At 40.6% G+C, this 17,736-nt stretch overlaps 1 protein-coding gene across 2 annotated transcripts; it reads left to right on the top strand.

Annotated features, from left to right (window-relative positions):
* The first annotated feature begins 2,679 nt into the window (after window positions 1–2,679).
* On the top strand, window positions 2,680–7,615 carry sdhaf4 (succinate dehydrogenase complex assembly factor 4). Of its 2 annotated transcripts, none has more exons than XM_053410807.1 (3): window positions 2,680–2,820; window positions 6,569–6,682; window positions 7,177–7,615. In XM_053410807.1, the coding sequence occupies exons 1-3, from the start codon at window positions 2,745–2,747 to the stop codon at window positions 7,284–7,286; spliced, it is 300 nt and encodes a 99-aa protein (XP_053266782.1). In that variant the 5' UTR covers window positions 2,680–2,744; the 3' UTR covers window positions 7,287–7,615. The 2 variants fall into 2 exon arrangements, with proteins under 2 accessions (XP_053266782.1, XP_053266783.1); XM_053410808.1 differs by having other exon boundaries at window positions 2,763–2,932.
* Window positions 7,616–17,736: the final 10,121 nt, after the last annotated feature.

Raw genomic sequence — 17,736 nt, 5'->3', positions numbered from 1 at the left:
ATGACCACTCAAAGCGCTTTACAGTACAGTGTTACATTCACCCATTCACACACACATTCATACAGTGCATATATTCGCAGCACTTTGATATTCTAGGGGGGGGCCATTCAGGGTTCAGCATCTTGCCCAAGGACACTTCGGCATGCAGATGGGTCAGACTGGGGATCGAACTGCCGACCTTCAGGTTGGAGGACAACCACTCTACCCCTCAGCCACAGCCGCACACAGTATGTCCTGATAATGTTTCCTAGTGGAACATATATAATGAGAATAACAAAATTGACAATACTTGTCAATAAAACCTTCCTTTATGATAAACATCAAAGAAATTAATATCTCATCCATAGATGTTACTGACTGGACTTCTTCCGAGGAGTCCATTTGCCTTATCGTCCGCAGATCCAGGGCCACAGCCACAACGTGGATATGATGTTGGACCGCATATCAGAGATCGTGATCTCAATGGTGGATCCTGTATGGTGGATAGTGTATCGTGCTGGCTGATCGTGATAATAATGGTGAATCCTGTATCTAGCTGGCTGATTGTGATAATAGTGGCGGATCAGGTATCGCGTTGGCATCTGATAGTGTTGGTGGACCACGATTGAGGGGGCAGCTGATGGTGGATCCTGATGGCGGAAGTGAACAATGACTGTGGACTATAGTGGCATCTGATCATGATAGTGGTGGTTGCTGACCATGGACTATGATTAAAACAAGACTGCTTGATCTACAATATTTCTCCTCAGATACTCGACCATTACTGACAATAATTCATCAATTCATTGACCGTCAGTTATGCTACAAAGTGTTTATTCTAATCGATGCAGCAAAAATCCTTGTCTTTCTGATGTTCTCCTTTACACGTGGCATCAACTGCACTTCTGTCTGTCCTGGGAGAGGGGTCCCTCACAGGTGGCTCTCTCTGAGGTTTCTACCCCGTTAAAAGTATTTTTTTTTTGTCGTTTTTCCTTATTCTTGTTGAAGGTTAAGGGAAGAAGATGTCACACCTTGTTAAAGCCCTATGTGACAAATTGTGATTTGTGAATATGAGCTATACAAATAAATTTGATTGATTGATTGATTAAAGGTTTATGGCAGGGTTATGTGGACACCCCGCTTATAGATACATTTAAATTTACTAACCTCTAGCGAATTTAAATATAGTTACTATATTTTCTTTATTGATGATTGCCTGTAACGAGTCTGTTCTCCTCCTCTCTGTAGAGGATACTGTAAAAGGCCTGGTCCATATCGACACACTGTCTCCGTCCTGGGGTGAGGCTGCACTGGGTGAAAATCTTGTACTTGTGTGTATTTTCAAACTTTAATATTGCATGAACTTTTTATTATTTATTTGATGGTGAGCATGTTGTTGTAGTAGGCTCACTGTCTCATCCTTTCTGTCTCCCACAGTTGTCGGGAGGACGGTGTGCCCAAGCAAACCTGACCTTAGCACAAGGAAGAAGGCCAGCTCCAATGAATACAAATACAAAATCTGTTCTAATGCAGGTTCCTGTCACTCTCTTGTTTCTAAATCCCCAGACCTATCCCATGTTCCCTCATTTTATCACTACTTAGAGTTTTTTTTTAGTAAGAATAACGGCCTTACATTACCCCTTCACAGACCCTATGATGTGCCATCAAACTCCTCCCTGGTCACACACTTCCCTCCAGCGGACATTACCACCTGTCCAAACCTGAAAAGGAGACCATGGAACAATACATCCAGGAAGCGCTGGCTGGAGGACTTATCCAACCATCCTCATCGCCTGTAGGATCCTGTATTGGCCATCGAGCCGTCAATAGTATCACGGTCAAGAATAAGTACCCCCTCTGATTGATTCGGCTTTTGGTCTCCATCTTCACCAAGCTAGACCTCCTACCACCTGGTTGAGTACTTCACCGCTTTTTGTTTGTGTATCTAGAATTTCATATGTTGCTAAATATATTTTTTGCCAATATATTGTAAATGTAATGTTTCTGCCTTGTTTATTTATTTTTTCTCCCTTCTCTGTTTTCAGATTTTCTTTCCTCCACTTTCTCATTCCCTCCCTTGTAGCCTTGACGCGTGTGTGTTCTTCAATGCTCCCTGTGTCTCCTATGAAGAGGAGCGTCAGATTTGTAAAGCCTGGTATTACGTTTATAGCGTTTATTCTGTGTTCGGACTATCACCAGATGACATGGGCGGTACCTCGAAGCACATCTGGTGATATACAGCTGACAAAGCAAAAAACGAGACATTTATCTGACGCGCGATGCAGATTTCAGCGGCTCGGTGTCGTAGTGAGATCGTCATGAGGCTAGACGCTCATAGTGCTTCAGCTCGTTGTTTCGAATCCCGTTCAAGGTTTTTGTACTATTTTTTTTACCTTTGAAATGTATATTGCGGTCTCAACGTGATGCTGACACGGACACATGAACTCGTGAAGGGTTTTTGTAGGATTTTTATTTCAGCAAGACCTTCAGTAGATCACCGCACTTCACACACAGGCGCTTTGTAAAAATGACGAATCTGCCACCGGCTCTGAAAAAGAGCGTCAACATCTGGAATGTCGCCAGTTGCCATGCGCGCCAGTTAAACTGGAACACCGGCGCTTCAGCGTGGCTTCCGCGTCCGGTGTGAACCGCGCTTGCCACGCTTTGCCGTCGCTTCCGCCTCCGGTTTGAACCCGGAGATGAATTTGTCTGATGTTTGCAGTGCTTTGTCTCCCTCTACTGGCGTCTAATAAATACTGCACTAAATGTTCCGTCGCTTGATGATGATGAAAATTACGTTGATGAAGTGCGACAATCAACAACAGCATACTTTTATACAAGGTCAGAGAGGAGTTGTTTGTGACAGCTACGGACAACTTTGTCATGTTGAGCCTCTACACTTCAGCCAGAAGACCCATCGTCTCAGTGGGCCTAATGGTGGACGGGTGGACAGGTTCGATAAACGGGCCTCGGTCTCTTCCTGAGTTTAATTATTTCATTCCTTTTTACGTCTGCATGTTCAAGCCCTTGTTTAAGTGACCGTTACCACGATGTATTTATATCTGACTCGACTGTTTGTTGTCTTCCTCGTTATTTACCGCGGTGAAGTGACTTTCACTTCAAGAGCAACATAAATTCCTGTTTCAATTTTAGATTACCGCAGCACAGTTCGGGATGGACTTGCAGCGGCTGTTGTCGATTAAACCGATGCGTTGGAATTACCTGTGTATTGTGCGAAAATTACAATGAAAAATGGAGTTGACTAACTTTATTTAAGCTGACAATTAGAACTATAGTGTAAATTGACAATGTGTAAATACACAGATTAACTGTCAGAAGGAGACGAAATTAATCGCATCCCCTTTGGAGAGAAATAAACAGAGACAACTTTTTTCTTCTTTGTTAATTAGCTCTTTAGAAATACTAAATAAGGCACACATGAAATATCGTAGACACAAAATTGCTACAACAACACCTGTGTTCCAATTTAACTGGTGATATTTGTTTATATTCCAGTCTCTATGCTCCAGATGTTGTCTATTTCAGATTTGATCGCAGATTTGTAATTTTTTACAAAGCGCCTGCGTCAGAAGTGTGGTGGTAAACTGAAGGTCTTGCTGAACTACACATCAACAAATACACATTACGAGTTGATATAACATGTCAGTGTCAACATCAGCTTAAGACAACAATATAAATCAAAGGGTAGAAAAATTCATATTCTCGAGACTGATGACGATGTCATTACGCTTCCCAGCTGCTGAGTTTTCAAAGTTGAATCTTACAAATATCAAGGCATTGAAACCATGGTGAATACAACCAAATTACAAGGCTCATTATGCACAAATGAAATTACATAAGATAACAACCTTTAAAATAATTGAGAGAAAGTCTATGAGTAAATACATAAATTCTAAATTAAGTTATTTATTAGTTCCACTAGAGGTCGTCATATATTTTAAGGTCTTCAAAAGCTCTGAGAAGAGACTTTGCAGGTTTCACCTCCATTAGTTTTTAGGCACTGAGATGATTGTCCATCAAGTCTCTTCTATCAGGTTGTAAACAATCAGGCCACTCTTAATGTCTCCCGAGCCGATACCAAACACAATGTTTTCTCTTGAGAGGGGAGTGGGGAGTTGGATTTGAGTTGACAGTCAGTCTTGTAAGTTTTCACAGAATTTAACAGAATATATGCAATCAGAAAAACAGATGATCAGTACTTTCAGTTCCATTGTCGGAAAAGCTGCCGTTATTGTGATCAATATTAAATCTCACTCTTAGCAATGCATTGGATGATGGTGCCTGTTTGTGAAATAAGGACAAGTCATTTGATTGATGTATTTTTTGAATTTATTGGGTATTGCCATTGAATCCGCGGGGTAAATGCACCTTGCTAAGGATTTCATTTTTATTAGGTATGTTCTTCCAAAAACAGTCAAGTCTCTTTGTAGCGACATTTTCAGTTTTGACTGAAGAATTTAGTTTTGTATGTTTAAGGTAACTCTGACTGTTGTGTGTTTTTTTTTTTTTTAACATGAATTCCCAGATATTTTACAGATAACTTGATGGGGATGTAAACCTCTGTGAGGTTGCAATCATGTTTAGCCATTAATTCATATTGGTTGCAATTCATGGTTAAGCCTGATTCTTTATAGAATCTATTAAATCAAAGCCTTGGGAATTTGTTCTACACTTTTAGAGGATAGTGGTGTCATCAGTTAGTTGACTTATGATCTGTTCATCTAATCATTGTTTAAAAGTGAAATTGGGGGTGGTAATTGTCTAAGAACTTGTTGTCTTTGGCTGGCTTTGGTAGTAGTGTAATAAAACCTTGCTTCATGCTAGTTGGTAGTGAAATTTTAGTTGTAGCTTCCTTAAAGACTTGGTAAAGAAAAAAGTAGTCCTTCCCAAAATTGTTTGTAGATGTTGGCTTGTCAATCCCTCCGGCCCAGGAGATTTATCGAATTTTAAGCACATGACTGCTCTATTTAATTCATTAATTGTAAAGTCCTCATCACATTCTTTCCTGAAGTCATTGTTAGTTTGAGGGATAAATTCTTAAATTTGGTTTAAAAAAGTGTCTGAGTTGTAAAGGTTTTGAAACAAATTATTTATTTCTTTTGCGATCAACGTTGGGTCTGAACACTCCTTACCATTTATCATGAGAGCTTTTATAGAATTCCTCTCACAACACTGTTTTTAAACATTTCAATAATTTTCTCCAACATTTGTTGGCAAACTGGCGATCCTCGGACCATCTTTGCTCCTAAAGAGCTAGGACTTTCCTGGATGCTGCTTTTGTACCAAATCATGATTACAATCACCTGTTTTTTTATCATTCAAACTGATTACTAGCCCTTAATTGCCCCCATCCCAGTTTTTTGCAGGCCTGAATGGCAGAAATGGATGTATATTTACAAATAAAATGAAGAGGACCAGACGAAACATATAATATGTTATGTTCATGCTGTCTGCAATGAAATACAAGGCATATTCAATTTAGAAGTCGCTGATGTCTTTTTATTCGCATTTTCCATACCATCGTAACTTTTTATTAGTTTGGGTTGCTAATGCTTAAAAAAAGCTACAAAGTGGTACATGTAAGTGCCATATTTAAGTACAACTTTCAATGCCCTTAGCTCAAATCCATAACTCAGCAGGCGAGGTTGTTTAAAGATCATCAGAATCATTTTCTATATGAAACAAACAAGCCATTTTCAGACATGACTGCAGAAGGATTTCAAGAGAATTGGGTCCAGACTTTGTGCAAGTTTGCTGTCCACACATGCAGAACACATCAGGAGATTCTATGCTCAGACGTGTTCACAGCAACACAGTTATCTCCTCAGTGTTCAGATAAGATTTGGAGCAGCCTGCAGGGGCAGGATGTAACGTATTAATTCTGCTGTGGAGATCCCATTTGTCCAGTGTCCTTGTATCCACTCATATTACACATTGAGATTATATATAGAACGTGTGTCAAAAAGACTCCCTGGCTTTCCACAGTCATGTCACTATTCAACTCTCCTTATATCTCCTCATATCCGTACAAAATCAACATGCATTCTTCCTCTTTGAAATATGGTGCATGAGTTTGTGTTGCCGAACATGCCTTTTCAGCACGTGGATGTACATGCTCTCATACACAGATTCAGTCAACCCAGATTCAACAGGACAACATCATAACAAGCAATCCGATTCATTGAACTAGGGTTTTCAACCCCGACTTCCTTTGTGAATTAAGAGATAAATCAGAGTAGGTTACACTTGCTTCGTTATTACAGGCCCCTGTAAACCAAGATTTGATAAAAATAACAAAATTTGGTCTTTGCTGACAGAAATGGTGTACGTGATTATTTTAATAAAGAGTGGGGAAGTAAGATCTGATCACAGGGGACACATTCAGGATGCATTTCAATGTCAGGTGCGAACATGCATACTTAATGCTGCCCGCTCGTGATCAGATCTCAGAGTGGATGTGAATACCAGGTCTGAACAGTGCCCAAGTGAAAGTCCTGTGATCATGTCCATTATTCAACCTTAAACTAATATCACGGCTGTCTCTTTTCTCTAAATGTCTTATTCTCAGGTTGTTCACGAGCAACCAGCGGAGCAGTGATGGACAAAGTGCCACTGAAAAAAGCTAAAACGCCAAAGGGTCGGTTTGACAATCCAGACGACAAAACCAAAGATGTTCTGGAAAGTGAGGATAATGCAACATTAGACAATTTCTTTAGTTGGACACAAACTGCACAAACATTTTGTGAGAACAATGCTCTTGATTAGTTTGTCGATATTAGTAAAAGCAAACACATCAGTTATTGTTACTGTACCAAAAATACCATCTCTAATAAAAATATGATCAGTGTGTCTGATAGCATATTACGTTGACATCATCCACTGGATAAAAATGAGCTGATCATTTTTAGAGTAAATGAACATTTCATGAGGTAAAACAAATTCAGTCTTTTTCAACTGACCTGTGATAAATCCTCCAATGTTGGCTTGTTTAACTGTTTCAGATGCTCAAGTTAATGTTCTGTTTTGCCATAGCGCATTGTACCTTTAGTGTTTCATAAAGTTAACATAAAATACTGCTAACAACTCCACCTTCAATTTCATAGCTGCACACAATGTAGCTTCCAAAATGGCATTAAAGTTTCTAAGTAAATTTATGAACTTCAACTATTTCTACAGAGTTCCCTGGCGATGTTAACCCTTTAACCAAGGAGAAGGGGGGTCCTCGGGGTCCAGAACCCACCCGTTATGGAGACTGGGAAAGAAAAGGCCGCTGTGTGGACTTCTAGTGCATTATTGATAAATCTGATGTGTCACATCTGTATTATGAATATTAGAGTCAGTGACACTTCTTAAATCATTGGTTGTTTATGCCAGAATTCATTGTTAGAAGACTACAGAATGTAAGAAGACACACACTGTTTCTACCTATCACTGTATTCATACTTCTAAACATACATGACGGCCAAAACAAATGTTTTACACAGCGTGTTAAGTGTGCCCTTGCTGTTAATGTAAAATATCATCTGAAATCTGCAATATGTTTGTTGTATTATTGCAGGTGAGTGTGAACTGGTCTTGTGTCGATTAATAAAAGGAAATGTGAGTCATTGTACAAGTCCTCTATAAAAATGTTTACAGACAGCCAACTGTAGCTTGAAACATCTTAGCATGACGCTTTTCCATTGCTCAGGTAAAACAAGATTTTCGTACTGGATATTCTTGATAACATAATGTCTTCAACAGCATTCTTTACAGTAACGGTAGTTGTGTATTACTTGTGAATTAAAATAGACCATATGGCTTCCTATATTTCCATAAAAAAGCAATCCAATCCTCTTGAAAGATTCCGCTTTTAGTAGGTTTGTTTTAACTCTTACTTTTTACTCAGTTTTGTTGCTATTTTGAAAAGATGTGAATTTGTCTTAAGATTGTATCGATTGCTTAATTGACCTCTAAAATGGGTGACAGGCAATGTTTGAAATAGTAACACCAGCTTAGCAAATCATTCAAACTAATATAAAAGCCACATATGTGAACAATAACACATTCAGTTTTATTTTATGAAAAAACTTGTAGAATAAACGTGCACTTTTATAACTTCACAGTGCTCCGTAGTGTGTATAAAAACCTCTGCACACAATGTCCAGCACTGAAACAAGGAAAAAGTGAGAGTTAATTGTCAGAGGTCAATAATATTGGGCTTCTGAACAACATGCGGGAGAATCTTACTTATTCAACTTCAAAATTTAAGGGAAAGGCTTGTTCTATTTTGCATTTAAATACTCAATAAAAATACACAAGCATAAAATGTATCTCTTACTTTTGCTATGCTAGGTAACATTATCAGAAATTCATAGACTAATAATGGAACAGTTTACATTTTGAGTTCCACAGCAATCCTGCGTTAATGTATTTTGTATCTGTGTTTCCCATTTGTCACCGGTGGTTGCCATAGTCTAAGTTTCATAATGGAACAACTTTCTTTACACCCTTATAATCAGTAGGTGATTTGTTTATAATGGTTATTGACAGAACCCTTTTAACTATTATGTTTTTTTCTCCTGGCCAAATGGTTTTGTTTCCAATGGTGTGAATATGGTATTTTGTGGCAGCTGGGTCTGAAGTCGGAGGTTTGTTCCCAGTTTTCTGCACGCCGAAGTGTCCTTGTGCAAGATATTGAACCCTGAATTGCCCCTTATAGAAAGAGTGCTGCCCATAGATGCACTGGATGTGCGTGTGAGTGGGTGAATGGATGCATTTTCTCTAACCTTCGACAGTAAAATTACTTGAAACTTGACATACAGATAAAGACCAAAGGGAGAAAAAGTGAAAATTCTTGGTCACCTCTAATGGATTTCTTAAATAATATTTAATACGAGCAAGTTATGAGTGCCTTAATGAAAAAGTAGCTGACTTTCCATTTAATTTTCTTTTCATTTCTCTGGTAAAATAACTTGAATCTTGACATATAGATAGTGGGGGTCATCCTGAACAAGAGTGAAGTGAAAGTGATTAGTCACCTCTTAAGGATATTTAAATCTTATATTATAGGAGGAAATTGTGGATGCCATAGTGAAAATGTAGCTGACTTTACTTTTTAATCACTTATGAGCATTTCCCATCATTTTGAGTGACTCGGTAATAATGAAATTTGTATCTTAACCATTGTTGCAAATGAAGCCTTATTTCACCATTTCAAGCGTTTTCCTGCATTCTGAGCAACTCTGTTTGCGAAACTCAATAGCTCAACCATTGTTATAAATTTAGCTGTATTTCTCCATGTCAAATGTTTTCCAGTATTATGAATAACTGTGATTATGAAATTCAGCATCTTAACCATTGTTGGATGTTTAGCCTTGTTTCAACATTTCAGTTACTGAACTGTAATATGAGCAACTCATTATAAAACCCCACCACCTTAACCATTGGTGCAAATCTAGCCTTACTTCACCTTTTTAGCTTTATTTCACCATTTCAATCGTATTGCCCGTACTCTGAGCAAATCTGGAATTAGTAAAGTCAACATTGGAATCATTGTACAAATTTTGCTTTATTTTACAATTCCAAGCATTCTCCCACATTTTGAATATCTCAGTGATTATAAAAGTCAACATCTTAATCACAGTTGCAAATTTAGCCTAGTATTATGTTGATTTTGCAATAAAACACAAACGATGAACCTGTTTTTCATTTATTTTCTGGATGCCAGGCTGAAAACTGACAGATAGCCCCACTCTTCACCAGTGTTAATTTCGTTGACGAAAACTATGACGAAAAATATTCGTTAACAATCATTTTTCCATGACGAAGACGAGACGAAGACGTAACGAAAACGGATCTTTGAAAATAAAAACTATGACTAAATCTATTTTAACTTTCGTTGACGAGACGAGACGAGACGAAAATGTTGATGGTTGACTAAGACACAATAATTGTTTTAACATCATCGTATCAGGCCGTCATGAAGTATCAGGAGCGGGCGAGTGAGTGTGTCTGTGTGTGTGTGAGCGCCCCAGATAGTGCACCGGTCCCAAGGCTCCGCCCCCCGCCCCGCTCACTCACTCAGAGACACAAGATCAGAGCTCGTTCACGTGGACCGGCTGCTACTTAACTATGGAAACAGTGAAAACACAGAGTTTCTCTGGTCTCAGCTGCTCAGAGATCAGCGCAGCAGCTTCTTGATCAGAGCAGAAGCTGCAGTTGGTTTGTACCGATCTTCAGTATCTGTGTCCGCCTCCAGCCTGACCTGCTCTCACTTTTTGTTTTCACATTTAAAACTAAATATATATTTCTAAGCTATTAGGCTGCAGCTATATGTTTTTATTTATTTCAAAATAGGGTACTTCTTATTTCATACATTTCCCACAAATATTGGGAGGACTCAAATAGCCCTACAAAGTTCTGTGTTTAATTTAATTCAAAGTAGGTCACACTTGCCTGTGTATTTTCTCCTCTTCATAAGTGTTCGGTGTTTTCCTTTGTTGTAACAGGTACAAATAGCAATAAACTGTTTTCTTTATTGTCGTTCTATAATTTCGTAAATGCAACAAACTATAGTTTAGTATAGTATAACTTTATATTAAACTTTATTAGCTTTGTTATCAAATATGTTTTACGGCTCCAGACACATTTTATTTGGGGGAAGAAGGGGCAAAATAAGTAAGTTGAGGTTGCCGACCCCTGCTATAGACCTATGCTGGTAGGGATATCTAATGGACAACCTAAGTACTGCAAGCTAGACTATTATGCAGTTTTAGACACAACACAGGGTCCCTGGGCCTGAGAAGAGAAGAAAATGAGTTTAATGTGGCTACTTAATGTGATTAAAACTAGACTAAAATGTAATTCGTTTTCGTCGACTAAAACTAGACTAAAACTAAGAAGGATAAAAATGACTAAATGTGACTAAAACTAATATGCATTTTCGTCAAAAGACTAAGACTAAGACTAAATCAAAAACAGCTGCCAAAATTAACACTGCTCTTCACATGGTGGTGAAATAATAGGACATTAAAATAGGGGGTTACAGAACAACTCCATTCTTATTATGTTTGCCCCTACACTGAAATTATATCCAATGTCGACACTCACTGAGTAGTATCCAATTGGTCTGGAGCATTGTGTCCATGTTGCTTTCTCTTGCCTGTTTTATCTTAACAATTCATAAATACCAAACCACAATTCGATCCTCATTTTCTGACCCGAAATAACTCTTCTCAATCTTTTCCAACCTCCTCACCCCCCAGTCCCCCTCATCCTTCCACCCTTCTAACAGGCCACTTGGTCAACTACTTTACAAAAAAGATAGAAGACATGCGCTCCTCGTTTTCTTATCCTCCTTCTATAACTACATTTCAATTAACTTCATCTTCATCCCCTTCGCTTTCCTCTTTCATCCCCCTGTCTCCCAATCAAGTTCTTACCTTGGTCACCTCTGCCTGCCCCCTTGACCCCATCCCATCTCACATTCTCCAGTCTGTCGCTCCTGACCTTCTTCCTTTTCTCACCCATCTTATCAACACTTCCCTGTCAACTGGCTGTTACCCTAGCTCTCTGAAGGAGGCAAGAGTAAATCCTCTCGTGAAGAAACCCACCCTCAACCCGTCTGAAGTAAACAACTACAGACCTGTCTCTCTTCTTCCCTTTCTTTCCAAAACTCTCCTTACTTCCTCCCTTCAGGACCTGGGTGTCTCAGGCTTTGCTCTCATCCTACCTCAATGACCGCACTTTCTGGGTTAAGGCCGATATATGCTACTCCATTTTGACGGAGACGGACACATGGGAACGCCTTCTCCGACGTGGAACGCCCTCTACGTACACCTCAGATTTTTCTTACTATACGTCAGAATGTCGGAGAGCCTACGGATACCTCTTGGCTGTGATTGGTCCGCTAACGACATCATTTCCAAACTACTTCATTTCCGTAATCTCACATTTCCGTACATCACACATCCTGTTTCATCCAGAGCCGCCAAAAGTCCGCTGCTATCGCTGTCCACAGGCTGGTTGAGGGACAGGGTAGGTAGTCTGACTGTAGAGCTGACCACAATGCCCTTGCACACCTCGGACACAATGCCGGACTCTGTGCAGGATGCCAGTTTGCAGTTCGCCGCTACAGCCTGTTGGTTTCCACCAGAGGCAAAAAAAACGTGGCGCCGACTACTGTTCTAGCGGTGAATTGTTTTCAGCACCCACAGCCTTCGGAGAACCATAAATTAAATTGAGTCTGTCGTGTCCGTCCATCCGTCTGTCCGTAACGGATCGGAGTAGCGAAAGTACCTTTACTTGATGAAATTTCACTTAAGTACAAGTAAAAGTACCAATCTAGTCAAGTAAAAGTACTCTAAGTAAAAGTTACTTAGTTACTTCCAACAACTTGATGGGGGCCGCTCCTATACAGTGCAAAAAAGGAAAAGGGGTCTTAAATCCAAAAACAGTTATTTTTAATTAAAGAAGAATCTTTACAAATATAAGTGTAATGACATTAAACATGTCAAACATTTAACACAACACAACGTTAAAGAAGTTTTGGGAGGATATGTCAAGACATGAACTACATGACAGCTAAAATAAAAAGTTAAAATGCCGCCGTCCCACTGTAAATGTAAACTTTTGGTTAAACTTTGGTCCACCTTTAGAGCACTAGTCTACAAACTTCTTGTTGAGTATGAGCAGCAGCTGATTTTCAAGGTGAGTAGAGCTCATCCGGGCTTGCTTTGCAGTGAACAGCAATCCAGCACAGCTGAAGAGTCGCTCGCCACACGGCTCGGGCGCGGAGGCATAACAGGTAGGGTGCGCGACCGGGAGGGGAAATTGCGAGGCAGGACTAATATTTAAGACCAAACTAATGTTTTGACGTCCGCATCTCTTTAACGGCAGAGCAGTAAACAAATCCCTCTTTCGCCGTAGCCTGCGGCTCTTGAGCCTCTCTGCAGTGGCTCCCTGTGCAGTGTTGTGCATGTCGCACATATTTTTCGCGAACAGTGAACTTTATTATCAGTTTTCATATGTTGAACGTGCATGTCAGGGAACGTCATCCACTCTATGCAGCATCTACATTACAGTACATTACATTTCATTTAGCTGACGCTTTTATCCAAAGCGACTTACAATAAGTGCAGTCAACCCCGAGGGTACAGACCCAGGACGACAAGAATCAAGAAAGTACAATTTCTTCAAACTAAAGCAAAACTACAAAGTGCTATAAGTAAGTGCCAATTAAGTGCTACTAAAGTGTTAGTTTCAAAAAGTTATTAGTATTTTTTTTAATTATTTTATTCAAGATATAGACGGAAGAGTTTTGTTTTTAGTTTTCGGCGGAAGACGTGTAAACTTTCTGATGACCGGATGTCGATGGGGAGCTCATTTCACCATTTAGGAGCCAGGAAAGCAAGAAGTGGTGATTTTGATGAGTGTTTAGCTCGCAGTGAGGGAGCAACGAGCCGATTAGCCGAAGCAGAGCGGAGTGAACGTGCTGGGGTGTGACGTGGGACCATGTCCTGGATGTAGACTGGACCTGATCCGTTCTCAGCATGGTACGCAAGTACTAGTGTTTTGAACCGGATGCGGGCAGCCACTGGTAGCCAGTGAAGGGAGCGGAGGAGCGGAGTAGTGTGAGTGAATTTAAGTTGGTTAAAAACCAGTCGAGCTGCTGCATTCTGGATGAGCTGCAGAGGTCGGATGGCACTAGCTGGTAGTCCAGCCAGGAGGGAGTTACAGTAGTCTAGGCGTGAGATGACCGTAGCCTGGACCAGAACCTGCACCGCCTTCTGAGTGAGAAGGGGACGTATTCTCCTGATGTTGTACAGCATGAATCTACAGGACTGTGTTGTTGCAGTAATGTTGGCAGTAAAGGAGAGTTGGCTATCGAGTGTCACATCAGGGTTCCTAGCAGTCTAAGTGGGGGTTAACACGGAGTTGTCAAAGTTAATAGTCAGGTCGTGGGTGGGAGAGTTCTTTCCCTGGAAGGAAAAGTAGTTCAGTCTTGTCAAGGTTAATTTTCAGGTGGTGTGCAGACATCCACTGAGAGATGTCATTCAGACAGGCAGAGATTCGTGCTGCTACCTGTGTTTCATATAAGGGAAAAGACAGAATTAGTTGGGTGTCATCAGCATAGCTAATAGTAGGAAAAGCCATGTGAGTGAATAACAGAGCCAAGAGAGTTGGTGTCCAAAGAGAGGAGGAGAGGACCCAGGACAAAACCTTGAGGGACCCCAGTAGTGAGAGGACAAGGTTCAGACACAGATCCTCTCCAAGTTACCCGATAAGTGCGTTTATTGAGGTAGGAAGAGAGCAGGGAGACAGCAGAGCCTGAGACACCCAGGTCCTGAAGGGAGGAAATAAGGATCTTTTGGTTCACTGTGTCAAATGCAGCAGAGAGGTCTAGAAGGATGGGGACAGAGAGGCTGCTCTAGCAGAGCCGAGAGAGTTGGTGTCCAAAGAGAAGAGGAGAGGACCCAGGACAGAACCTTGAGGGACCCCAGTAGTGAGAGGACAAGGTTCAGACACAGATCCTCTCCAAGTTACCCGATAAGTGCGTTCATTGAGGTAGGAAGAGAGCAGGGAGACAGCAGAGCCTGAGACACCCAGGTCCTGAAGGGAGGAAATAAGGATCTGGTGGTTTACTGTATCAAATGCAGCAGAGAGGTCTAGAAGGATGGGGACAGAGGAGAGAGAGGCTGCTCTAGCAGTGTGAAGTTGCTCAGAGACAGCAAGGAGAGTGTTCTCAGTTCAACATGGTCTCACGAAACGGTTCGTAAGATATCGTACTAAAGACGCAATGTACAAATATCCGTACAGATATGACGAAATGCTCCAAACGACCAGTGCGCCTGCGCAGACCTCTGCTGTGCTCTCGCTCTGCGGTGCTCTGATAAAGCAACATGGCGGAGATTGCTGTATTCTTTTTTGGAAAACGCTATGTTTAAGCAATGTTTCTTAATAAAAATGTGTTTTGAAGATATTTATGGCGAGATATGTGTGTTTCAGTTTCAATATTTTCATTCAGTGACCTTCTACGATGTTTGGTTTGTTAGTTATTCCGAAGAGTTTCTGTCGTATCTAAGAGGGTTGCTATGGACGCTTTTGTCGCTCCTTGCCGTCAAACCGGAACACTTTGTAAATTGCCCCCGTTACGTTACTATCTTTTCATATAGTGCAAGGCATCGGTAGAAGAAGGACACACAAGATGTGTATTTAATCAGGACAAAATGCCTTTTTATTTTCCTCGCCCCGTAAATTCCTCGCTTTACAGCACATAACAACGTCCGTAACAAGAGCCGTGCGCCGGACGTTGCGTCATTCTCCTTCGCCCCCCCCCCCCCCCCCCCCCACACTGCCTCGCGCCGGATGTTGATTCATTCTTCTCCTTCACCTACCGCACCTTACCTGTCCCTTGCTCCTAACTCCGACCTCAACCAAGTCCTTTATAGATAAAAAAACGTCTGCCCACATCTGTCCTTTGTCCTTTCTCTTTGTGTGAGACAGTGTGTCGTATTTGTTTGTATGTGTCTGTCTCCCTGTAAGACCTGTTACCCCAATTTCAGTGGCATACTAAGTCTCTGGTAAGTAGTTTCGTGGCTTGTTTAGGCAATATGTCATCACTACAGGATGCAGAGGCTCATCTTGAAGAGATGGAGAAGGCAGCACTATCTATGATCAAGGAGCTCAACGCAACTCTGGTATTGTAACACTTTCGATACACTTTCCATTTTCCTGTTTTCATTAAAGGATTTGCTATGCCAGTCTATATGGTTTTATTTTCTTTAATTCGATTTTTGTCCTTCTTAGTCACCTAAGAAAAAGAGAAAATCAAAACCAAAACCAAAACCTTTGGTTCGATGGAGGAAACGGGACAAAGACGGCAACATTGTTGCCCAAAGACGCAAGTCCCCCTCATCAAACTCATGTGGTTAGTTCAATACTCGAATTGGCATGCTGCACAAACTATTCGCTGAGAGAAAATTGCTGGTGATTGTTGTGAAATATTGCACAATAACAAAGGTATGCCATAATTAAGCAGAGTATCTTCTAACGCAAACAGAAGTGTTTACATCTCAATACAACCTAAACATCCTCTCCTCACTCTTCAACAAATGCGACCAAGGGCCACACTTTGGCTTGGTATGAAATACTGAAACATTGTATTTATTTTTTTATCAGGGACCATTCACATTAACAAACACATTTTAACTCCGCTATTTCCAAGAGTACCATTAATATACTGTACTGTGAACTCTGCCATAATGTCTGTCTATGTTTTGTTGTCATATACTATGACAACTGAAATAGTAACCTGACCAAACCTATAAACGGCAAAGAGATCCACAGACAAGGGCAGTTCCATTGAGAACTAATAAGATTAGTAGTGATTGACATTAAAACTGCAATGAAATGTTGGCATACTTCACATTAAACTTTCTCTTCTTAGCGAAACGGGTCAGATCATCCACTCCCAGTGTTCCTGAGGGGGTTTCTGTACAGATACCCGATGACAAAGAGGAAGGACTTGGTAAGTGACGATATTTTCTATATTTATATTTCTGTGCCATGTTTGATTGGCAAACAAATTTGATGGCCCAGCCCATACTTTTCCTTATATACACCATTTTCTCTTCCTGAAACAGAGAATGCACTAAAAGAACTTGAGAGTCTTCTCAGTGTTTCACACGATGACACCGATGTCGTTATTGATGGCAGCACACCAACAACAGCCAGCGACTGGAAGACTCGAAACATCTTCTCGTCAGAGAGATGGAAGGAAGCCAGACAACAGCTTGTGGACAATATGCTCAGAGCAAACTGCATCAAACCACAGCTCTGTCAGAGATGCTTAGAGAAGGACGCCACAATCAGATGCGCTGAATGCATGCCCATGCAATACTACTGCTGTGATTGTGACATTAGCCATCATCAGTCCCAAGCACTTCACAATCGGGCATCCAGGATTCATGGCTTCCACAAGCCACTGCCGCCAACAGTTGTGGTGAAAGATGATGCTGACGGGCACTATTCTCATCACATATGTGGTAAATAAATATATTTTCTTTTCTTTTTAAAAACACAAATCTATTTATTTATGTTTTTAATCTCTTTTCCCTTAGTAAGAATATTACCAATGGAAATGCCAGACCATATTTGTGAATGCCCTCCAGAGAGTCTAAATGTTGTTCCAGGGAGACCTATAGTCTTCATAAACATGAAAGGTAACTCATTAGCATGAACATTCCATACTGTCAGACAAGTTTAGGCTTTTGAGCACCTTTTCTTTATATTCTTATCAGAGAATATAACAAGTTTTGTTTTTTACCAAGGGCGATATGATCTGAACCTCCCAGAGCTGCGGTGTGGAAGCTGCTGTGCTAGCTTGAAACCAGAGCTCAAAGATGTACAAGTTAGCGGCTACTGGCCGGCCACAATACATTTTTACACACTTTATGATGTAGCCATATTTCAAGGGTTCAAGGAAATTAAGCTGGTTGCTCCAGGGAATTCTCGCTTGAGCTATATGAGAATGCTCGATGCACAAACAACAGAGTGTGGCAGGGTGGGTTGGCATATATTATATGTTTACAATATTGATCAATTACTCCTTATAATTCTGCATACGTATAACTTAAATTGTAATGGATATTTCAACAGACTGGTAGAGTGTGTTCTGACACATTCTACAAGAGCTTCATGGAGTGGGTGATAAGCTCTTACGAGGTGAACAAATTGTGTTTGGAGCAGCCGTTC

The sequence above is a fragment of the Pleuronectes platessa genome, chromosome 19 (assembly GCF_947347685.1).
Source record: "Pleuronectes platessa chromosome 19, fPlePla1.1, whole genome shotgun sequence".
Classification (NCBI taxonomy): domain Eukaryota; kingdom Metazoa; phylum Chordata; class Actinopteri; order Pleuronectiformes; family Pleuronectidae; genus Pleuronectes; species Pleuronectes platessa.
Note: the sequence above shows the minus strand (reverse complement) of the source record. Positions and strands in the feature narration are given on the sequence as shown.